Source organism: Echinops telfairi, unplaced genomic scaffold (assembly GCF_000313985.2).
Source record: "Echinops telfairi isolate 266 unplaced genomic scaffold, ASM31398v2 ScPeMD7_12;HRSCAF=54, whole genome shotgun sequence".
Lineage (NCBI taxonomy): Eukaryota > Metazoa > Chordata > Mammalia > Afrosoricida > Tenrecidae > Echinops > Echinops telfairi.
The window spans coordinates 2,029,676-2,053,818 of record NW_022103909.1 but is presented as its reverse complement, the minus strand read 5'-3'; the positions used below and the strand labels follow the sequence as shown (position 1 = coordinate 2,053,818).

Sequence of the window (24,143 nt, the reverse complement as noted above, 5' to 3'; positions counted from 1 at the left end):
TTGCCCTTCAATTAATCCTACATGTGTTTATCAGCCAGGTTGGCACAATAAACTAACTCACTCCGGAATGGGGACCTCTTGTCTCAGGCACCACCACCCCATGAGTCAAATTTACTCTCATGTGGCAGCTCCAGTCCACCACCAACTAGCAGACATCTGCTAAAGTCCTGCCCAGGAACCAGACAGTATCCTGGGCAGGGAGGAGCCTGGCCTGCGTGCTGCCCTGAAGAAGGCCCTGGGCACAGTCTGACTACAGGCCCGAGGGCTGGAAGGGGAGAGAAGCCCTGGCCAAGAGTCTCCCCTCTTCTGGGTGGCTGATGTTTCCCCTGAGAACCTGCTTCACTGTGCTCTCACAGGAAGCTCATGGTGGTAGAGATAAACCAGGGCCTAAACATCACAGGAAGTGGGATTTGTGGTAAGAGACGGCGAAGCACAGAGCTGTGAACCTCGGGGGGCCTGAGTTCTACCCAAGGCTGCCTCCTGCATCTCCCCTGCTTTCCGTCTAGACTCAGGCGGTGAGGGTGGACCTGTGGTTTCTGAGCCTGAGAAGCAGGGGCTCCTCTGGGACCGCTCATTGCTCCCAGGTGCTGGCTTCAGGCACCGAGGAAGGAACGAGGCAGCTGCCTGACGTAATGCCCTTCCTGTTGGTCCTCCACCCGCCACAGCCCTGGACACCCTGGACAAATGACCTAGAGAGCCGAGCGCGAGAGGCAAACGTGCCCACCTGTACCACGTTAACTCCTCCGGGTGACAGTCTCCTAATTTAAGTTCAATACCCCGACCCTTGTCAACCCGGCTGCAGTCCACACAATTCCAGTCCACGAGACACCACTGTCACCCTTTACCTGGTCACAGGGTTTGCAGCACCATGTGCATACAGATGGCTGCCAAGCCTCTTTCTGGTCTTGCTAGTGTCTGCACATAGATATCTCAAGAACCTAGCCCAAAGGGGAGCTCCAGAATTTTGCCCCAAGCATGCCTGTCCCCCAGCCTCCCCTATGCCAGGACCTGCATCCCTCCAGGAGTCATGCGGGAGTCTCCCCTTTCTCACCCTCCACAGCCAGTCCATCTCTCTCTCTCTCTCTCCTCCTGCCAATTCTCTCTCTCTGTCTCCCTGGCACTGCAGAACAGCATCTTCACGGCTCTCTTCGTTTCTACTCTGTCACCGTCTCCCCAGTCTGTTCTTGACATGGTAGCCACAGTGCATTATCTCCTAAAACGATGGGGGGTGGTCTTCAAAACGTTCAAGGGACAATGTGTATTGTTAAAAGAAAAAAAATCGATGCACGGTTTTCAAAACTGTTTTGCACCTAAAAGGAACGCGTACCCACTTATTATGTAACATGTTTGAGTAGGGTCCGGTGTGAGGCCCTAAGAGGAAAAGGCAAGAGTTTGAAACGGGCCCCTGTAGAGCAGCATCCCCCCTGTCCATGTCGAAGGAAGTAAGGTAAGCATCCTACTTCTGGTGAAGCTTGGGCGGGAGGATGGTAAACTCAGGGAAGCATAGCATCGTCCTGAAGACCAGCCGGCAATACTGAAGACGAAGCCCACAGAAGCAGACCATCCACATCAATCTGTGAGGAAAAAATTAATCTTGTTTGGGCCCTAAAAGCAAGTAAAGGACCAACGATCAAGAGCAGAAACAATAGCCAACACCATAGACACCTCAACTGGTTGAGCTCACACATATCTGACTGAAAAATTAAAGTTGAGCAAATGTTCCATCAGCTGGGTGCACATCAGCTGCAGATATGAGCAGAATGGGAATTCTAAACAAATGGGATCAAGAGCCTGGCACATTTCTTGGAAGAACGGTCACAGGAGACGCAACATGGCTTTATCAGTAAAATCCTGAAGCCAAGGCACAACAGGTGGAAGCGATCCAGTCAAAGCTGAAGCTGATTGTCCATGAGCAAAGGCCAGGGCAACGCTTTCTGACGGATGCTCAAGGTGTTTGGTCTGTTGACTTTCTGGAGGGCCCAGGAACAATCACATCTACCAATGATGAGAATGTGCTGAGACAGTGAGTCAAAGCTCTAGCAGAAAAAAGCCTTCACCAGCGAGAACTTCTGCATTATGACAGTGCTCCTACTGAATCCTTTCAAAAACAAGGGCAACTTTTTGTGAGTTTCTACGGGAAATCATTACCCATCCACCTTAAGGTCCTGCTTTGGCTCATTTGGATTTCCTTTTGTTTCCTAATCTTAAAAAAAACAACCAACCCAAACATTAAAAGACACCCATTTTCTTTAGTTAATAATGTAGGAAAAAAAGACCCTCGGTTCTTTAGGGATGAAGGAAGTAGCTGGTATCAACACTGGTGCCAGGACTCACAATAATTGCCTTGACCTTGATGAAACTTATGGTGAGAAAGAAAGTTGATACGCTATATTCTTATCTTTTAATTCCATTTCCCAACAAATGGACCGAAGGCCCCTCAGATAAGTCCAATTATTTCCTCCTGTATTTAAAGCAAATCCATGGCTCCGCAAAATCGTGATGATTCAAGATGAGGAACCACAGGTGCTGGTGTGGCTGTGGAAAAACTGGCCCCTCATCCCTTCCTGGGGCGGGTGGGGGAGAGGAGGTCAACGGCATAGCCCCTGTAGAAAGCAGTTGGAGGTCCCTCAGAAGCAGGGAATCTAGGGCAGCACACGACCCAGTCCTCTTAATCCTCGGTACAGACCCAGGAGAAGGGAGAGGAGGAGGGTAAGCAGAAGCCGACACACCACGGTTCACCGTCACCCTTTCCACAGCAGCCACATGGGGACGCAGCCTTTCGACATGCCTGTCAGCAAGGGAATAAACAAAACTGTGGTACACGCACATAACGGAATGTTGCTCAGCCACATGAGACGGGATGAACATGATGGAAACATGATGCTGCATGAAATAAGCCAGTCACATGAAGGCAAAGACTGACTGAGCACATGTATATGATATAAGCAAGTATATAGAAACCAAAGATTATGGAGTAGTTACCAGAGAGGAGAGGGAGAGGGACTTTTTGGTTTGTTTGTTTCAGGGGAGCATTGAGTTGATGCTAGTGGTGGTGGAATAATTTGGAACAGGATAGAAAAAGCGATGTGCTGGGTTCTCCCTGGAACAGGACAGAAAAAGCGATGTGCTGAATTCTCCCTGGTGAAATTGTTGCAGGGGTGAATGCTCTCTTGCGCCTGTTTCACCACAAACACACACAGGAACTCCACGGCGATAACGGCACATCCTGGCGAATATCATGAATGTCACTGAATTGTGAACCTAAAAATGGTTGCAATGGCAAATGTTCGGTGGCAGATCGTTTATGCCAATCACGGGACAACAGCGACACAAATCCCAGCACCGACCAGTACGTACGCAGATCTCCATGACTCCATTCCACTCGCCTCTCTAAAATCGCTTTGTACCAGCACGCTTCTGCTTCCTCGTACACGTCCCTTTGCAGGGGATAAGGAATCCTGGTAGTGTGGGGGTTTCAGCAGGGGCTTCTAATCACACGGTCAGCAGTTCCAACTCACCAGCCACTTGGAGGGAGAAAGATGGGCTGTCTGCTCCTGTTAACTTTACAACTTCAGTAAACCCTAGGGGGCAGTTCTTGCCTGTTCTATAGGGTCTTTATGAGCTGTTTGCTGGCTTAGAGCATTCAGGATAGCCTTTCCTGGCTACCTGGACTGGAAGCTACAGCTGCTGTTGAGTAGATGATGGCTCTTGGCCACCCCAGGAATGTCCGAGAATAATTGTGGTTCACAGCACTTGCAATGACTGGAGTTTTGGAAGTAGATCATCTTTCTTCTGAGGCACTGCTAGGTGGACTTGAACTCCCGACTTTTGGGTTAGCAGCTGAGGGCATTAACCGCATGTGCCATCCAGGGACTCCTAACTAAAAGGGCTTCCTAATCATACACTAGGAGCCCTTGTGGTGTCGTGGTTTATGTGTTGGGCTGCTAACACAAGGTTAGCAGTTTGAAACGACCAGCTGCTCCTCAGGACAAAGACGAGGCTTTCTACTCCCGTAAAAAAAAAATTACAGTCTTGAAAACCTACAGGGGTATTTCTACCCTGTCCTGTAGGGTCGCTATGAGTTGCCAACCAAGGAGTTGGATGGCAGTGAGTTTGAGATTTTGGGTTAAATTATACACTATCCATTTCTTGCATTCTTTTCCTTTTCCTTAAATAGCACTTGTTATTATCTGAAACCATGTATTTTCTGTCTTCCAAACTAAAAAAGCACAGTCCTAGGCGACAGAGATGCTACCCAACCTGTTTGCTGCTTTATCCCCGGGACCTGACATGAGGCCTTTTACCCACAGGCAACCAGGAACGACAGAAATACTCCTTTGCAAGGATATTCTTGCTTTTAATGATGTTTCTCTTGCTTGGATTATGCCTCTCTCCCGTGGCTTCTGAAAATTAAAAAACCCAAAACTGAAAACCCTCTTCTCTTGGGGAGGGCCATCCTTCTAAGTTATCTTACTCTGTTTGGTTTTTAGTCCACGTTCCTGGTTATTGATAGTCCGTCCTGCCTACGTTCTAATTGCAACTGGGCACTCTTTCATGCGAGTGCCCCTGGAAGAATGGAAGGAGAAATACAGCGCGTGACAGCTCTCGGGGGTGGTCTACCATCTGGCTGGCCAGGGAGAGCATTCGGATTCTGGCCAGAGTTTCCAACCCAAATCAAGGCTCCCTGGCTGGCCCTTCCCACTTCCAGGGGTGACGAGTGGCCGGGCCAAGGACATTGACATGTGAACATGTGAGAGTCGTGGAATTTCTTTATAAGGAGATATGGAAGCAAATACTGAAATGGAAACTCTCCCTGAAGATTTCAGGGTTGAAGGTTTAACATGGACAAAGTTGTGCATGTAGAGCCTACAACAAGCACAGAGGTCAGAGATAAAGGGGAGAAAACGTCACCTATTGGGGTAGCTCTGGGAGCTGTGAATCTTTAAAATCAGAGGCTTTGAGCACCCCTGTCCTGCACTGCTGACACATCCTAGGTGGCCATCAAAGGACAGGCCCCTTAGCTCCCTTCTGACCAGCAAGAGATGTGGGAGTGGGAGAAGCCTTGGGTCCCACAAGCTCCCCATCTCCTCCCCCGGCCCCCACACAGCCACCTTCCCCAGCTCAGGCCTGCTCCTTCTCGGCTTCCCTTTGTATAGAACGCCCTCCCCGAGCAAGCCTGCCCCCTCACTCCCTCGGTCACCATAAAGAACTTGCGCACTAAGGCTCACGTTTCCTTCTGGACTCTCGGTAGGCATCTGCTCACCCCCATCAAACCAGTGAATCCCCAAAGGAGGGAGACCCAGGTTTCCTTCTCTCCGGCTGGCCCCAGGGGCAGGGTAGGGCTCTGGGCATGGGGATGTGCCCTCGTTTGGGGCACAGGAGACTGACGGGTAGTGAGGGCCCCAGTTTTCAGAAGTTCATGGAGGACGTCAGAGCAGGCAGGACCAGACTCGGCTGCTGACTCAGCCCCTCATGAATTAAGTGCCTGACCTGGCTCTGGCTCTGATGTAGGAAAGAAAAAGGTGCCCAGCTGGCACCGGGCCTCCTGCCCCCTTGTATCAAATGCCCATGTATTCACAGTTCTCGAGCCGCTGTGGGGTGTGCCTGGGGAGGAGGACAGAGAACTCGGACATTGTATTCCAGCCGAGACACAGCCCTCGTTTGTGTGTCTGTAACATGAGCAGGTTAATCTGATCAAACGGTCAAATGTGTGGGAAATTAGATCCCGCTGTGGACCGCAGAGATCTCTGACCATGAACTTGAATCTTTCCTCCACCACCCTCCCCTTCTCCACTGAACTGAACATTGTTCAAAGTATCTTTTGAGTCGGCAGGCCCTCAAGGTAGGGCGCGTTATCCTCCGATCCACCAGCTCCCTGAAATTAACATGCCAACACGTGTGCGCGCAGACTGTCTTGGGCAACTGCACGCGGCGGTGGGGAGAGGGGCGTAGCTCCTAGCAGCTTCTCTCTCAAAGGTCGGCCGGGCCCGGGAACATGAGAATGGCTGGCTTTGGTTTTTCAGAGATGCTGGAATTGGCCGGCAGAGAAACTCTAAGGCACCCGAGGAAGAGATGACCAGAGCACAGGTGAGCAAGTGTCTGGGGGCCCCTGGGAGCAGGCACTTTGGAGGGGACGATGCCGGGGCCTGTGCCGCCCTTAGTGGCTGCTCCTGTCAGGCTGACCTGACCCCGCGTCACTAGCCTGGCCCGGTTAGAGGAGGGGCCCAACCTGGCACTTGTGCCTCAGAAGCTCATCGCATGGGGAGCACAAGTGAGAACTCCCAGCACGTGATTCAGGGAGGAGTAGCGTCCAGGGGACAGTGGCACAGGGCTGGAAGGGACAGGGTCCTGGGGCAGTCCAGTAGGAGGGGAAGGTGGGCCCCTGCACGGACCACACCCTCGTCCCATTGCCACGGAGATTTCCCAGGGAGGACCTGCGGGCCTCGCCTAGCTCTGCCCCGAGAAGCCCTGGTGGCACGGTGGTTGAACACTCAGCTGCCCACGGAAAGGTCTGTGGTTGGAAGCCACCAGCTGCGCTGTGGAAGGCAGACGTGGCAGCCTGCTGATATATAGATAGACAGCTTTGGGAGGCCCGTGGGGAAGCCTTCCCTGTCCTCTCGGGCCCCGACATCAACTCCATGGCAGTGGGGTGTGTGTGTGTGTGTGTGTGTGTGTGTGTGTGTGTGTGTGTGTGTCAATCGCAGTCAGGCTTTGCCCCTTCGTCCCGGAAATGGAATGGACACGCGCCTCGTCCCCCAGGCCCTGCTCACGCCATCCTTGATATCGAGGGGCTTCTCTGTGGAGGGGCATCCACCACTCTCCCACTCAGTCCTCCTGCCACCCCTCCCCCGGGCCCAGTCCTCTAGGGGTGGAGTACCGCCCCCTAACCCGGAGGGCAGGAGGGGTGCTGGGAAGGGAAGGCGGCAGCGGCAGCCTTCTGCTGGTGGCCCAAGAGTCTAGGATGGGAGTTGGTTCCTGCCCTCAATTTGGGGCTTAGGCACAGAAGGGCCACCTCGGACAAGCCCAGACACCACATGCCACCAGGGAAGTGCATCCCAGTCCAACAATGCCCGTCCCACAGGCCCTCTGCTCTAACAAGCCCCGTCACCCCACTCCCAAGGGATTTGGAGGACTCGCTCTGGGAACGCTGAGCCCTCTGCCTCTCTTTCTACCCATGACCACACCACCCCTCTGCCCTCCAAGTTGCCTTTGTTCTGAAACACACCTTCTCCAGCTGAAACCTTGCCAAAGACTCATTTCTTCCACAATGCTTTTAGCAGGTCACGGAAGTCGATGACCTTTTGAGGGTCATTTTCTAAAACAAACCGAAGCTTCAGCCACACCACGTATCCCAAAGTTCTACCCACACATGCCCGTCCTGAAGACTCCGCATATGTGGTTTTCTGGGGATGCCCTTCATCTCTTCTTCTCTCCAACGATAACGCACTGACCCTTTAAGGCCCAGCTCCACGCTGGCCTCCACTGTGAGGCCCCCTGCCATGCCAGGCAGAGCTAATAGCCCCGGGCTCTGCCCTCCCAGAGTCCATTGTCCCCACCCATCGAGTTAAATGAGACGCACTTTGAAGCGCTTACCCTGAGCCAAGTGCTGGTGGCACACACATCAGCTCACTCATCACGCATCGTGGGTCCCCGGCAGACCATGTGAGGGAGCCAACCGCCTTTACTTCTTTAGAAGACGCCACTGAAGTCCAGAGAGGCTCAAGGCCACAGCACTTGACTGGAATCCCTGGACGTCAGACCCCCAAGCCCATGGTCTTTTCAGCTGTACGTGGTTGGGCGTTGTAAGGGCCTCTGACCTCACGAGGGTTGGTAACTCTCCGAGGCAGGGCCTACCTCATCTGTCATGGTGTCCCCCAGGCCGAGGTCAAGGCCAGGCCCCAGGGCAGGTGCTCAGTAGATGTTTGCAGAACTGCCTTGAAGGGTGAGCAATCTCACGTCCTCATGAACAATCATAGCAAAGAGGGCTTGAGGTGGAATCTTCAAGAGCAGAAGAGCGGTTTGCAAGTAGGATACAGGGGGAAGGAAGGCCCACTTCCCACTCGGCCTTGGCCTCTCCCAGCTTTTCAGAACTGGGATCGGGCGTGGCAGTCTTCAGGGAACTCTGGAGGCCACAACTGCGAAGCTCTTTACGGGAAGGACGAATGAAACCCCGCTTTAGGAATGTGGCCTATTTGCCTCAGTCCCACGACCTTGACTTCTTCCTCTCCCCAGCCTTTATGATGAGCGGTGAGGACAGGCAGGAGACCATGAGGTGGTACCCGCTCCCTCAAGCCCACCCTGTCTCCCTTCCCAGAGTGCCCCTGGCAATCCAAGGGCTCCTCTCGCCTCACCTTCAGTGCTGGCGTCATCCACCAGGATGATCTCCTTCAGGAAGATGGCAGGGGCCGTGTGTAGGACGCTGTACACAGTCCGCAGCAGCGTGGACCAGGCCTCGTTGTGGAACACAATGATGACGCTGGTGGTGGGCAGCTGCGGGCAGCGATGGAACTTCTGGTCCACACACCTAGAGGGATGAAAGCGTGGACAGAGCTCTCCAGATCCCCGAGAGGCCCCTGGGAGATGGGGGCCTTGTCCATGGGGTCCTCAGAACCACCCTTGGTTCCTCTGAACCAGCAGCCGTACTCCCTGTCCCAGGCTCAGAGTCCCTGGGCTACAGCACTAGCTCCAGGGAAACCGAAAGACTGGAGGCTCGAGTCCGCAGGAGGGACCTTGGAAGGCAGGCACGAAGACCTGCTGTATTTTTCTCACACAATGCACCCAGGTAAGTCACGTGCACAATGCACACAGGAGACGAGTGTCTGAGGGGGTTACACAAAAACTCATGTAATGCACACGCTATTTGTGTAAAGAGATGATACTGCAAAAAAATATATCAGCCATTGGAATCGCTGTGGGAGGTAGCTCTACTCTGGCACACGTAGAACTTGGACTTGACAACAACGGGCTGGTTTGATTGGTCCCTGGAACATGCTGAAGGAGACTCGGAGGCACAAGGGGTGGAACACTGGGCTGCTTAACGGCAGGCTCAGCAGCAGTTCAAAACCACTAGCCACCCCATGGGAGAAAGGTGAGGCTTCCTATGCTTTTGCCAAGACTTTCAGTCTCAGAAGCCACTGCGTCCTTCAGGGTCACCATGAGTCGAATCAAGTGAGTGTTTCGATTTGGTTTGGCTTTATATCTGCCACCCAGCCTGAGCCTCTGCCCTGGTCCATAGCCCATCTCCCCAGGGCTGGCTCCTCCCACCAGGCATGATGCTGAGGATGCTCTCTCGGTCTGCTTGTGGCTGTCAGGTGGGCAGTTCCAGAGCGAAGCGGTCCTCTCTTCTTCAGTAATGTGTGTGCTGGGTCAAGTGTAACCCAACCCAGAGGTCCCCGAGGGGGCAGTGATAATTGGCATCTGAGAAAAGCGACAGGAGACACCTCCTCTCTTTACGTTGTAGAGTTCCTCTTGAATCCATGTCCTCATTAAGTCCCTACAAGCTGACACGATCATCATGTCCAAGTCCTGTGACCTTTCTCTGTCCTTCTCCACACCAGTCACTCAGTGGCACTTGGCCGTAGCCCCTCCTTGACAAGGCGTTTTGGGGGTGGGGAGGGGAGTCCTTTGCTGGTCACCCTCTACCAGCTGTCTGCACATCCTGAGGTAGTTAGCTTATTGTGCCAACCAGGCTGATAAACACAGGTGGGGTTAATTGAAGGGCAGAGGGATAAATGGCTTGGTGAGCCTGGCCTTTCTAGTTCTCGGGTCTCTTGCTCTCTGATGGTCGGACCAGGGTGCAGCTGCCTTATCCAGTTCTCTGCTTTAGCTGGCAAGGCTCACTTCCTGCAAGACATCCCTGCAGAGAAGCCACATGGACCTACCTCGATGCAGCCCTGGGTGCTGGAGCACCCGTGTGGAGACCCCTGCTAGTGCTGAGATGCTTACACATTCACTGACTCGGCTTTCCTCCTGCAGTTGGCATCATTGTGTGTGTTTTGTGAGATGGAGGAGGACTTTGTGGATTGGTGTCAGACATATGGGTTAATGTTGGACTTGTGGGCTTGGGCAGCACTGGTTTGGGATGTTTTCTTGATGTGCGCTTAAACCTTTATATAAAACTCTCTCTTATACATGAGTTTCTGTGGATTTGTTTCTCTAAAGTACCCAGACTAACACACACCCAATGCCCTTTTTTTTCTCTCTAACAGTTTTGTTAGCACTTTATCCACATGTCATACAATTCAATAATATCAAGAAGAGTTGCACAATCATCATCATATTCAATTCTAGGATGTATTCTTCTTCCTTGTAGTCATGTAATTTTTTTTCTTTTCTAATTGTGCCCAATGCCCTTTTCTGCTGATGAATTCCCGATGCCCAGTTTCCATGGCTTCTTCTTCTAGGGCAGCTAGAATGCTTGGTCTGAATCTGAGGCCCCTAGAGAACACAAAACCTCTTTCACAGCCATCGAATGGATGCTGACTCATAGTGACCCTACTGGACAAGGCAGAACTGCCCCTGTGTGCTTCCTAAACTATAACTCTTTATGGGAGGAGAAATCCCCGTCTTTCTGCAACCGAGCAGCTGGCGGTTAGAACTGCAGACCTCGCAGTTAGCAGCCCAATGTGTAACCACTACGCCACCAGGGCTCGGCCCCCAGGTTCATAGCCCAAAAGAATCATGAATTGAGGCATGGAGGCTGCCTGGTAAGAGAAGGCCAGAAAGAGTCTAAGTCTTGAGTCAGGAGGACAAAGGCTACATGAAGCAGACACGATGTCTTCCACTGAAGGCCACAGCCCTGGTTGTGTGAGAGCCAGGGAGCCAAGCTTTGGTTTTGCCGGTCAATCTGGAAAAGACAAGTTCAAATACAGGCTGGAAGGAAATCCTGGTTTGTGGCCTCCGTGAAGAAGTCCAGGAGCCGTGAGCATCTTCCACACCAGAGGGGCTGCTGCCAGCAAACGCCCCCCACCCCAGCACCGGCTCTGATCTGGGGTTTGGGGGTGAGTTCAGCGAAACCACAGCCTGGACTCAGTCCTTCGCAGGGGCCCCTGTAGCAGGTCTGGCCCCAGGCTCTGCGTGCCTTCCTCTGGATCCTGTCACCTCCATCTCCTTGGCTCATTCCTGCTGGTCTCTCGGGGCCTCTAGCATCACTATACTAGAGTGCACTGCATGCCCACCCACCCCCGACCCCCACCCCACCAGGGATCAGGCCAATGGGTCTGGGGAAACCAACTGGTCTGGGGCCAGAGGAAATTCTCCCCCCTATTTTAAAACCTCCGTTCATCCTTTCCTTGTCATTAGGCTGTGGCTGTGGTGAGGATGCCCTGAAGAGTTCAGGGAAGAAGCGAGAACTTGGTGCTTCAAACCCAACCAGAGGCACTCTGGGAGAAAGGGCTGGCCATCTATTTCTGACAGATCGTAGCCACTGGAAGCCCTACGGTGCACAGTGCTACCCTGACACCCGCAGACGGGGTGGGCATGAAGTCAAAATGACTCCATGGTAACTGTTTTTTTGGGGGGGCGTGGAGGGGTGGGTGGGGAGCGGGGTGATGGTCACAGCGATCCCATCTCTGGCAGGGTCCGGCCTCACCCCAGGATTTAGGTGTTACTCACTCAGGAGCCCGTGAGTCCGGTCCCAATGCCCTCTGTAGGGAAATGCGGTCACTGGCAAAGGCGTTGAAGCAGTGCTTCTTGTAGCCCTCCTCTTTCTCCTGGGTCTCTTGGGGGGTCCATGTGCTTTTCTGAAATGCTTTCCCATCTGCCCCAGGGCTGTTGGGGTCCTGGGGCGGCCGCTCCCAGAAGGGCTTCAGTTCAGCGGACGCATAGAAGCCAGGGAGGCAGGACAGGCTTGTGGGCACCATGGTCTCCTGGGGCTCCGGAGCCTTGATCTGGAGTTTGGGGATCGAATCCCGGAGGTTGTTGACGGCTCCCAGCATGAGGTCCAGGACGTGGTCCTTCTGACTCACCAGGGACTGCAGCCATGGTTTCTCGGTGGCTTGCTCCCTGTAGCTCACGTCCCTCTGCAGGATGAAGAGGAAGAGCAAGAAGGCGCCGCCCACCATGGCCAGGCGCAGGGGCATGTGGCGCCTACGGAGGAGCCTCATCCTCCGGAGTCAATGGGGGCCACGGCCAGTCGGTGCCAAGTGCGGGGGCCCACGCTGGATATCGCTCTATGTGCTGACGTGGCCACACCTTGGGGTCTGCGCCTGAAAGGGGGTGGGGCAAGAAGGCGAGAGATGAGCCAGGGGGAGTGGAGGGAGGCCTGGGGTGAGCGTGGAGTCCAGGTGCGCTGTTGAGGGGCGGCATCTCCTTAGGGCCAGTTGCTTAACTTTCCTGTTTCAAAATTCCCTTTTTTCAATTTTCCTATGTCAGAATTCACTGTGTCTTGCCTGCACTAAGATTCCGAGATTCCTGAATCTAAAGAAACCAGGCATCGGACGCACTATTCCTAGATGCTCAACCTCATTTGGCCTACTGCACTCTTCTCTGGAAAACGTGACTTACTGTCCCCCCAGCCATGAATAACTTTTGTACTCTAGCTTGAAATGTAGGATAAAGTGTAGGTATCTGTCTTTCTAGCCCCGTTGGGATTATTCCAGCCAGCGCTCCTTCCCCCCTGGGGATGATATCACCCCTTTGATCAATACTGGATTATATGAAGAGATTTACATCAATAAAACTACTTTGGGAAGCAATTTGGCACGATGATTTAAGGATGATTTAAAAGGTACACGCCCTGTAATCCAGCTGTGCCACCCCTAGTTTTTCTGTCCCAGAATGAATAAAATGTGCAATCCATCCACTCTTCACTTATCAACATGGTAGGGTTCCAAGGACCAGATTATTATATAAAAATCAGTGTTATGTGAAAATGGAGGCTGGCCGTGTCAGATGACAAACTGGAAGATGACCACCTCATTACATAACTGCCCAACCACGTCCTGACATAGACACCAAATTACATCATTATATAACTGCCAAGCCACTGAGAATCAGCCCAGCCAAGCTGACCTACAACCGTAACCTCCTATTGTAGCATACTGACAGCTGTACATCATCAGTGCACCAGACGGTACCCAGGACAGTCGGTTTTCTACCACTGTCTTGTGCAACCTGCCAGATCATGAGCCTGTTGGCCAGTGAGGAGCAGCTGGAACACCACAGCAGTCAAGAAGGAGCCACTTCTGCACGCGACAACACGGATGCAACACTGAGTGAAAAAAAGCACGTTGCCGAAAGATAACACACAATGCCTATTGTATTAAATAGTATTTTGTTTAGGAAAACATATATACGGCAAAACTATAAAGAAAACTAGAGGGAAGATAAAACCAAGATTTCAGAAGAGAGAGGGAAGTACATGGATAGAGACTTCAAGGGGAATTTGAGCTAGGGTGTGTCTCGGACACTGGTGGCCGTAGCTGTTGGTGGCATTGTTGTTCTATACACCCTGTTGTTGGCGGTGCCGTCAAGCAATTTTGACTCGTAACAACCCTATTAGACCCCACCTACATTTTACAAATGTTCTTTGGTACATCTGCTCGTGTCTTGCCTTTTATTGGGGCAAAACACACATGAAATAAAATGCGTGCTCTCTTACCATTTCAGACCCCATGAAAACATCTTCCAGGCAGAACTGACCATAGACACCATACCCCCAAGCACACGCCCCACCCTCACCTCCACCCCAGCTCAGAGAATGAATGTGGCAACACTTTCTGTAGAAAAATCTGTGAGCCCAACACTTGCTGCTTAAATGCTAGATGTTGGTGGTAGCAGACCAGGACACAAATCCCAGATCCGCCCCTTATTGCAATAGCACCTACCTCCTAGAGCTGCTTTGAAGATTAAGCTCAATGAAATCATTCATGAAAAGTGTTTAGTTGTCCCTGCACATGGTAAATGCTCAGAAAGTGTTTTTTTTTTTTTAATGATTAGCAGCCGTGTGATCCTTGGACAAATTATTGGATTTCTCTAAGCCTCGATTTCCTCCGCTATGAAATGACGGTAACTAAGGCTTAGCTCACAGGGTTGTGGCGAGGGTAAATCCGACAATGTGCATAAAGTACTGTATTTTCACGTGAATCACAGCATGTCACATGGATCTTGTGGACCACACAATCCCCTCCCCTGCTAGTTTCTAGTTCGTGCTGTGCCTATGCAGGCGCGTGTTACTTAGTGGACATGTGACTGTGGGAAGGTGTGGTAGCTGGCAGAGAGCCTGGCCACTTTCAAAGAGGGGCCTTCGAAGAGATGGTGGGAAAAACTCAAATTATCTTTTCATTCCGTTTGTACATAAACTGAAGACCCCTCGTATACTGACCCTACAATACCAAGCCATGGAGTGGATTCCGACGCACTGTGACCTTACAGGACAGGGTGGAACAGCCCCTGTGGCCTTCCTAGACTGTAACTCTTCGCCAGAGTAGAACGCCTCTTCTTTTTCTTTCTCCTGCGGAGCGGCTGGTGGTTTTGAACCGCTGACCTTGTGGCTAGCACCAACATGTAACCCCCTACACCACCAGGGCTCCTCCAGCCTGAAATAGATGGCATCAATGATCGCTATAATGACTAATAAGTCCCTGCTCAATTTGCCGGCCATTATTCTCACGCATCTGGTCCTTGGCCAAAGTTACACCTGTCATTCCTCAGTACGTCTTGCTCAAAAGCCATGCCAGTGGAGCTACTCCGTGCTGTTATTTATTTATACATATAGGCCCCTGCTGTGGAGGAGGCTAGGTGTATCTAGGTAGGGGGAAGCAGGGTTCACGCTGGGCAGAAGAAGACAGGTGGTTTATTTTATAACATCGGAGACAGTAGCAGCATAATGAAATCAAAGGGACATCTCTGAGTGTCTACTTCTTTTGGACATCATCCAGGAGGCAGGAGAAGAGAGATGCTCATTCTGCCCCTACCTGTCAAATACCTGTGATATGCCAGGTAGCCTGAAAGATGTAGGGGTACAGAGGTGAGCAAACCCAGCCCTCAAGCACTACACGGCCAATTGGTGGGGAAGCCAGATTTAAAGGCAGCAGGACAGAGCCAGCTCAGGTGCCGAGGAAACTCAGCAAACAGGGCAGGGAGGGCGTCTGTGAGGAGGCCCTGCAGGAAGAGCAGCTCGGGCTGAGTCCCAACCCGTGAGCAGGATCTGCAGGCCAGGAGGGCACCTTTTACACTGGGCCAAGGCCCAGTGGTGGCATAGAGCAGGACCAAGCAGAAGAGTGTGGGTAGTTTGGTATGGGGTGTGTGTCGAAGGGGGACAGAAGTAGTGGGAGATGCGTTTGGAAGGTTGGTTGAAGCCAAGATGGGAGGGCCTTGTTCATCACACCAAGCAACTCACCCTTGACGTGAGGGGCTGGGAGCGATGCAAGGAAACCGAGGATTATAGAAAGAGCACTAAGGCATCAGGGAGATGGGCCAGGTTGACAGATAGATGCCCAGTTAAGAGGGGCTCGGGGTCTGATACAAGATAACAGCAGTACTGATGGGGATGGCACAGGTGGTATTAGGGAAATTATCTTAATCATAAGGTAGAAAAATTCACGCCAGTAGGAATGCAGACGGGGATAAGGTTTGAGAGGCCACTCTCTTCCCCAAGGGCTTAAAAAAAAACCCCAGAAGAAGCCCTGACACTACTAGATCCAGGTAGCACCTGTGCGGGAAAAGAACAGGGGTAGGAAAAGGGATTTTCACTAAACATCTCACCTGCTCCAAAATGAATACAATGCACGCGGGATGACAAACAGCAAATGCCGAGCTGCGGAAGGCAGGGCCGCCCGTGGGTTTGGAAGGCTTCAAGGACGAAATGGGCATTAGGTGCTGAGACGGCTCCCTGTTCCAGAGTCCAGCTATGCTGGGGTCCTCTGTCAGTTCTAGAACTATCCTGGCTAAGCCCAATCAGAGGGCCAGGAGAAGTAGGGGGCAGGTGGGGCATGTTTGCCACCCAGCATTGAACCATCCTTGCTAATTGTTGGCCCGTCTTCCCAGTCCAGCAAGAGTGAGAGCCCAGCTAGAAACAAAGGCACGTAATCACTTCGTTACCAGCTGTGGCCAGTGCAGCCAGTGCTCAAAACTCACCTCCGGGAAGCCTCCCCTGACTGATTTGACTCAGAATCACCCAGGTGGCTCCAATTCCTTGCCCTGGCACTGCCTTCCAGTCCCTCCGGTGGGGCTCTCATCTCAGTTCCTTTTACTACACCCCCCCCCCTACACCTCTCCGCGCAGCCGTTCCTCAAGGCACTAACCACATCCTGAAGGAAACAAGACACCTAGGATTAGCCTGGGCTGTAAAGGACACTCTAGGATTAGCCTGGGCTGTAAAGGACACTCTAGGATTAGCCTGGGCTGTAAAGGACACTCTCGGTTGTTTGCTCAGCGTGTGGGCACCAGGAGAGGGCACTTGGAAAGAGACACATCATCCCACGGAAGCCAGGGATGTTGGGGTTGGGGATTCCTGCTCTCTGCATAGGAAATGATTCCCAGAAGGGAGGCAAGCCAGGGTGGGAGGTAACCCTTCCACCACCTGGAATGAAGAGCCCTTAGCTTAGTACTTCCCGGAACGCTGAGCGGTCACAGGGTGCTCAGCAGGTGTCCCGCATTACTCTCTTCCCGGCAGGCTCGATAGCTTGGTCTCCAGGTAAGCCACCATGGCGCCCACCGTCCTCACCCACCCTACTCTTGCTGCCGATGGTCCGTTTCTGGATCTTCCTCCTCCCCCCACCCTTGGACAGGCAACGCATCAGAGCATCTTGGCGTCAGTACTGAGATGACGTGGCAAATCCTCTTCTGCTCTGAAACGGAGCACGTGGCCTTGCTCCCACGCGGAACGACCCCCTCTGACTGGTATGAGGGGGCTCAGGCTTTGGCCACAGGATCGGGAAATAAATTCAGTGTGTTACAAGCCAGCATGAAGATATTACCCTAAGGAAGATATCAAAATCTATCCCTCGCACACCTTATTTCTAAACCTTTCAGCTATTACATACAATCTGAGAGCGCACTCAAAGTGTACGTTTGCTGTGGAGTTGATCCCGGTCCGTGTGTATCAGGGTGGAACTGTGCTCCACGGAGGTATTGCTTCTGGACAGTCTGATGGACGCCTCATTCCCGGACCATGATTCCACGGCTTGCGTGTGTTTCACAGGTGGTGCGCAGGCATCACCACCACCTTGAGAACGCTGTCTTCATGTTCAGTACATGTGCTGCTGAGGAGGCAAGCACCCGTGTCCTCATTTTTATATTCACGATTATTAGCTCCAGGAGTCCTGGTGGCGGCCGAGTACTTACCATGGGGCTGTGAATACCAAGGTCAGCAGTTCGAAACTCCCAGCCGTTCCATGGGGTAAAGCAGCGGCTCTCTACTCTTTGAAAGAGTTGTCGCCTTGGAAACTCACCGGGGCCTTTCTAGCCTGTCCTGTCTGGTCACCATGAGTCAGCACACCGACTCAATGGCAGAAGTTTGGTTTCTTTTTATTTGGTTGATTATTAAGCCAAATTATTATTATTATTTGGTTTATTATCAAGCTCCCGTTTCCTCCCCCTCCCCTCCCACAACCCTAAGAATTTTTTTTTTAAGCAAAAGGGAAGAAATTTATTAGAGCCCATATGGGAAACCCTAAAGGGGCCCAGCATCCCCTACTGTGTAGGCATGCCCAGCACAGGGTCACACCGTTCACCACCCCCATGTCCCAGAGGGACTCCCCTTGAGCCGAGCCCCAGAGCTCCAGGACTGGCTGGGGGTGAGGACGCCTAAGAAACTATTCATCTAGTTACTGTCTCTATAAATGTGCATATCCTGGATTTCCTATAAAGAAAATCACACCAACCTCCACCCCACTACCCTTCCCACCAGCCCCCCTCCCCCAACAGCAACAACCGCCATCACCGGACGGTCAATGGCTGGCTTTGGGGAAGCAGATCACCAGGCCTTTCTTCTCAGGCACCTCTGGGTGCACTTGAACCTCCAACCTTTTCGTTGGGAACACCACTACATGAGGAACTGTATGCAAGGGTCGTGGCATGAGGAAGGTAGAGAACCACTGCCCTAATTTCTATCACACCAGCAAGTCTAAGCATTCTGATGATTTTTAATTTTGTCTCACATTTTCCGTCAGCGCAGTCAGTAGTGCAGCCAGGCACCATTTAGTTCTTCCGGTCTCTAGTAATGGAGGCTGTGGTTGGGGAGGTCCATTGGTCCTTTGGACTAATAGTCTCTTCATTCGTCTCTGCTCCAGATGGGGAGAGACCAACAGGTACATCTGGAACGGTCACTCACAAGCTTTTAAGACCCCGGCCACTAGGTCACTCAGCGAAGTAGGGTACAGAACATTGTCTTAGAGGACTATGATATGCCAACTGACCTAGCTGTCCCCCAAGACAATGGTCCTAAGTCCCCAAGCCAAATGGCTCAGTTCCTCAAGGTGCCTGGTTATGGCTGAGAAGTTTTCAGAACTTTGCCCTCTGTATGTTCTACTATATAAATGATATACTCCTATCTGCAGCACATATCAAAACATGTGGAAATACCCTCCCTCAGCTATATATATATATATATAAAATGGGTATAGTCCCATATGCTTTCCCACTCTTGCATGTCTATCCATGTATCCATTTGTCATCAGAAGGTTCTATTTAAATACCTTTAACCTTTATTTAGTTTCATTAGTTTTAAATTATAGATATATTTTATTTTAATGCCTTTTTTAGTCCAAGGATGATGGTAAATCACCTAACACAATTGAAAATAAAAATGTGATATTTAAAATTCATAAAACTAAATAAAAAGAAATTTAAATGACTAACATTTCAAATTACATTTTGTTGCTGTTGTTTGTAGAATTTTTACTTCTGATTTTAATAAAGAGCAAAAGTTCTCCCAAGCTCTTATTGTACTCTGTCTTGCTGTGGTGCAGCCATAGGCGTTTGACAGTTAGTGACAGAAGGCAGTCCCATGCCTCTTTGACATCCTCACTTCCTCCACGAAGCCCTCCCAGATCTCCTAGAAGAATGGATCCCCCAATTTGCCTCATTCTCCCACTGCCATCCAGTTGACTTGAACTCATAGCAACCTGTATAGACTTCCCAGGAATGTAACTCTTTAAGGGAGCCAATAATCTCACCTGTCTCCCTTGGAGCAACTGGTGGGTTTGAACTGCCAACCTGGTGGCTAGCTGACCAATGCTTAACCCAGAGTGCCACCAGGCCTCCTTAACTTGTCCCCATAACAAGCCAGTTATATCTCTTCTCTGGCCTCATCACAGTCAGACTTGGGTCACAGTTATGGTTCTGGGTCTGCTCTCCCTAAAGCTTGTGAGCTCCTCGACCTGAGAGGCCGCGTGGTTTTTATCTTTGTATTTCTTGTAGACTAGTTGTTGTGAAGTCAAGACAATTCCTTGCAAAATCTGTCTCAAGTTTTTCAAGGGACTGGCATTCCAGAGATTCTTGTTAAATGTCCACCCTCACCCAGCAGGGCTACCAGGTGGTCGGCAGCTGTCATAGTAAGTCCCAGCTTCGCAAATGCTGTTCTAGTAAAGCATTTATTACAACAAGCTTTCGCGTTATATGATACTCTCTCCTTAAGAGTTAATTTTTATTTCTCTCTTTTTAATTGTGGTAAAATGTATCCGACACAACATTTGTTACTTAAGCCATTCAGCTGCACTCTAGTTTTTCTCAAAGACCAAACTCACTCCCATCGAGTCAATGCCGACGCATCCGAGTCAATGCCGACGCATCGTAACCCTGTAGGGCAGGGTAGAACTGCTCCTGTGAGTTTTCCAAGACTGTAACTATTTACCGGGGTCGAAAGCCTCGTCGTTCTCCCGCAGAGTGGTTGGCGGTTTTGAACTGCTGACCTTGGGGACTGTAGCCCCAGGCGTAACCACTAGCCACCAAGTTTCCTGTTGTAGTCCCTGAGGGGTACAGTTAAGGTGCCCAGCTGCTAACAGAAAGGCTGGAGGCTCGAGTTCACCTAGAGGTGCCTCAGAAGAAAGGCCTGGCGATCTACTTCCGAAAAACCCAGCAGTTTGAAGACCCTCTGGAGCACAGTTGCACTCTGACCCACAAGGGGTCACCACGAGTCAGAATCGACTCGCCAGGCATCACTCGTATCCACAGTGCTGTGCAGCCGTCGGAACGATTTCCAAAACCTTCTCTTCGCTTACCCATAAGCCAATAACCCCTTCACCCCCTGACCCAATCCTTAACCTGCTAACCCCACTGCTGTGGAGTGGATCACAGCTCATAGCAACCCTGCAGGACAGAGTTGTAGAAACAACTCATAGCAACTCTGCAGGGCTGGGGAGAGCTAGCTGCCCCACCGGGTGTCATCTCCTTAGAAGCAGACGATTCGCTCTTCCTCTCCTGCAGCAGCTGGTGGGTTTGAACCGCCAGCACTTGGCTTGGTAGCTGGGTGCATAACCACACCAGGATTCCATTCTCAGTCCCTAGGGGCCAGCCATTTATTTGACACATTTGCCTAGTGTAGCTATTTCACAGAAGTTGGATCACACACTATTTGTCTTGTGGGCCGGTACTTTTATGACATGCATATGCCCCTTGGACTATGTGCATGTGTGAACCTAATATCCTCACTTTTCAGGTGAGGCTAGAGGGGTTAGGAAACTTCGCTACGGATCATAAACCTGGCTTTCTAGCTCCCAGGCCACTGTTCACTACAGTGCTATCTCCTGCCCGAAGCAGCAGCAGCACCCCCCCACCCCCCCACATACACACACATCACCCCAAGTTACTCAAGGGTCCCTCCAGAGTTTGGGGATTGGCCAGCCTGGCTGGAGCAGGGGTTGGGCAGTTTGCTTGGACCTCCCCCACTCTATTCTTAAGACTCTCCCCACACCCCCACACACTCACCTCCCCAAAATCTGTGCTTGCCCTTCCTAGCTCTGACTCTGGGTTAAAAATGCTTTAAAGATGCCGAAACCGGCCAAAGTCTCAGGCAAGATCTGCTCCTGTGAACGTCAGGGCCAGCCACCCAGAACACGCCCCTGCTGGCCAGGTGGCCTCTTTGTAACAAAGTTTCTTTCTGTTTATCAATTGAGCGGCTCACCTCCGGGAGACGTGGCAGCCAGGAAGTAAGCTGTCACCACAGGGATGTTTGCTCAAGTTACTTAGACTCTGGCTCAATTATGGGATTCTTCGAAAAGTTATGATGGTCACCACGCTGACTGAGGCCACAGGTGTGGACAGGTGGATACCAAGTGAGACGCAGACAGGGCAATTCCAAGCAACTGAAGGCGCCGGGATGCTGAGTGGACATTTTGGCCCAATCATCGTCTGGCCTTTTCTTACTTGCAAAGCACTTTTTCTCCTTGCAAAGCACAGCCCTTGTTCCATTTCCCCTGTAGTCAGGCGATGGTACGAACAGCACATTATCTCCTCCCACTTCTGATCATAGGATGCTAGGAAGTTTTCGCTGCCCCCCACAATTACACCTTTAAGATACTCAGCTTTTTTCCTGGGCCTAAAGCTACCGAGCTGTGGTTTGTTTCCCCAGAAAGATACATGGAACGTTATTTCCATAGCTCGTCTACCAGGTTCGTGCTATGTTTGTGTAACAGTTAAAATTCATGTTCTCTGAACATGAATGTTCAAGAAATAAAAAAACAACCCCAAGCCAACTGTTCACCGCTGTAGATCTAGAACAGTGCTTGGGACACGGTAGGTGCTCTGGAAGTAGCCAGTGACTTTTCCCAAGTTTGTTAATGTCACCAGAAAATCAGTAGGATATGGGATCCACAGGAATATGTCACAAGTTTCTCCTTGGGTGACCTCAGGGTAGGAGCATGTCACTGCTCTCAAGTTGAGCCTTAAGACTGGTGGCTTCTGAGAACCCAAGGCAGAACAAAGGAGCCTGGTGGGACGACGGAGGGACTCCCTGCTTGCTGTCCAAGGAGCTATTCTTAACAATCAGGCTGGGCTTGACAGAAAACAAAACACGAACTTGAATTGAGCCTCACCATCTGCCTCATGGGAGGGGAGAAGAGAAAAGAAGGGGAGAGTCACCCAGGAGAAATGTTCTCGAAGGAAGCTCCCTGCGTGGCACAAACAGTTTGTGCTCAATCGCTCACCTCAAGATGGTCAGTTTGGACCCACCCGGTGGCACACTGCAGGAAAGGCCTGGCGATCTCTGTAACACACGAGGTCGACGCAGCCACCACAGGCTTGACGTTCGGTTTTCTTCTTCAAGGACTGAGCCAGTCCTTGAATAGGGTGCTGACGGGAGGCGGCAGAACTCTGCTGCTCTGCTCTCTGCATCCCACAGTCTGCTCCTGGCTGCCGAACAGACATTCAACATGCCATGCCCTGGACTCCGTCTTTACTTTGCCCCTTCGGCTGGGCAGTCTTTCTAATTGCCCCATTGCTGCCCTGGTGGTGTACGGACTGGGCCGCTAACCAGAAGTTCCGCTCCACTGCAGAAAGACAAGGCGTTTGACTCCCATAAAGATGGCCAGCTCCGGAACCCCAGAGGGGAAGGTCCGTCCTGCCTTGTAGGGTTAGAACCGACTAGAGGGCAGTGAGTTTGGATTGTCTGGGCCAGTAGGCTCTGGAATCCTTCACACAATCCCTGCCTGGGTCTTACTCTTAAAGCCTAGAGTGTTGTTTTGTTGTTGTTGTTAAGGGAAAGAAGAGGATGTTATATGTAAAAACTAAACACTCCTATACATAAAATATAGGGTTGCTAAGAGTCAGCATTGATTGGATGACAGTGAGATACATAGAACACCGATGAGGTAAAGGAAAAGATCACCAAGAATTCTCTTTCGCCAAAGGACTTTTTGACAATTTGGAATATTCTTTCATATACATGATACACACCAATAGGCATGTGCTTACTTAGATTTGTCCACGAGCAGACAGACATAAAGTTCTGGTCAAACAGAAAGCAATCATATTGATAAGATCTTGTAAACTCTTTTGCTGACTCATGGGACCTTCTCCATGCCAACACACAGTATCCAATTAGTTGAATTTAATTTCTGAATGATATCAAGGTACGTGGATACGCTCACATTATTTAGCCAATCTTTCATTTCTGCTTTTGCTTAGAATAATGCTGCCATAAACTTTATGTATATAGAAAAAAACTTTATACATATCTGATGCGATCATTTTCTTAAAATTAATGTCTACATCCAAGAGTTTGCAAATTTTACAAGGACTGCTATTTATAGACATCGAGGCCTCTGGAAAGGTTATATTACCTTATACTCATTCTATCAAGTGCGTTCTCCACTCTGTTATCATCGTAGAGCCGTCTGGTGGTTTTAATGTCTTCTCAAAGGTAAGTTCAACTCCACCCCATGCCATGCCCAGATCCCTCGGGTTCCTTCCTTCCTTCCCACTCTCACACCCATCACTCCGCATCTGAAGGAGCGGCCATAGTTTCCTGCTAACCTCCTTTGCCCCTAACCTCTCTCCCGTTATTTCCATCGTCCTGTGCAGCCATTCGGTGGTGGCAGCAGGAGCCCAGACCTCAGTGTCCTGCTTGCTCCGCACCCTCCTGCCTGCCCAGTGCTTGGTACTGGCTATCTCCCCCACTCGTCAGAGCACGTTTCCTTTGCTAAGAAAACCATGTCCCTTTGCCCTTTCAAATCCTTCCTCTAAACCAGTGGTGCTCAACCTGTGGGTCACAACCCCTTTGGGGGTGTGTGTGTCGAGCGACCCTTTCTCAGGGGTCTCCCGATTCATAACAGTAGCAAAATGACAGTGATGAAGTAGCAATGAAAAGAATGTTATGGTTGGGGGTCACCGCCACATGAGGAATTGTATGAAAGGGTCACGGCACGAGGAAGGTTGAGAACCACTGCTCTAAACTCTCCTCTTCCAAGCAGCCTTCCTAGACAACGGCAGCGCTCACTGTCCTCAGAATCCACCTGCCCTGTTTCTGAGTGTCAGCACCCGTGCGTTCTCCAGGTGGCACTGCCCCTGCCCCACCCAGCTTTTATAGGGGAAGGAATACCGACAGGCCCAGACACAGGCCACCTCAATCCTGTTCTCCTTCTCTCTCCATCCTCAAATCCTGGTCCCCAAACTTTTGCCTCCAGTAGGACTTTCCCGACCAACAGACGATGTAGCCTTCCATTCCGCTCCTGTAGTAGTGTGCGCTGCCCTCCTATGCCCGCTGA

At 51.2% G+C, this 24,143-nt stretch overlaps 1 protein-coding gene across 2 annotated transcripts in view; it reads right to left on the bottom strand.

Annotated features, from left to right (window-relative positions):
* The window catches only part of GALNT6 (polypeptide N-acetylgalactosaminyltransferase 6), a 43,062-nt gene extending 19,377 nt beyond the window's left edge, over window positions 1–23,685 (bottom strand). The window contains exons 1-3 of one of the 2 annotated variants that reach the window (XM_045287313.1): window positions 23,220–23,685; window positions 11,614–12,206; window positions 8,352–8,524 (exon numbers count right to left, since the gene is read on the bottom strand). In XM_045287313.1, the coding sequence (XP_045143248.1) occupies window positions 8,352–8,524; window positions 11,614–12,104 (664 nt within the window). In that variant the 5' untranslated portion in view covers window positions 12,105–12,206; window positions 23,220–23,685. Of the gene's footprint in view, window positions 1–8,351; window positions 8,525–11,613; window positions 12,207–15,705; window positions 15,787–23,219 lie in introns of those variants that run through there. The other variant, XM_045287314.1, reaches the window with a different exon arrangement.
* Window positions 23,686–24,143: the final 458 nt, after the last annotated feature.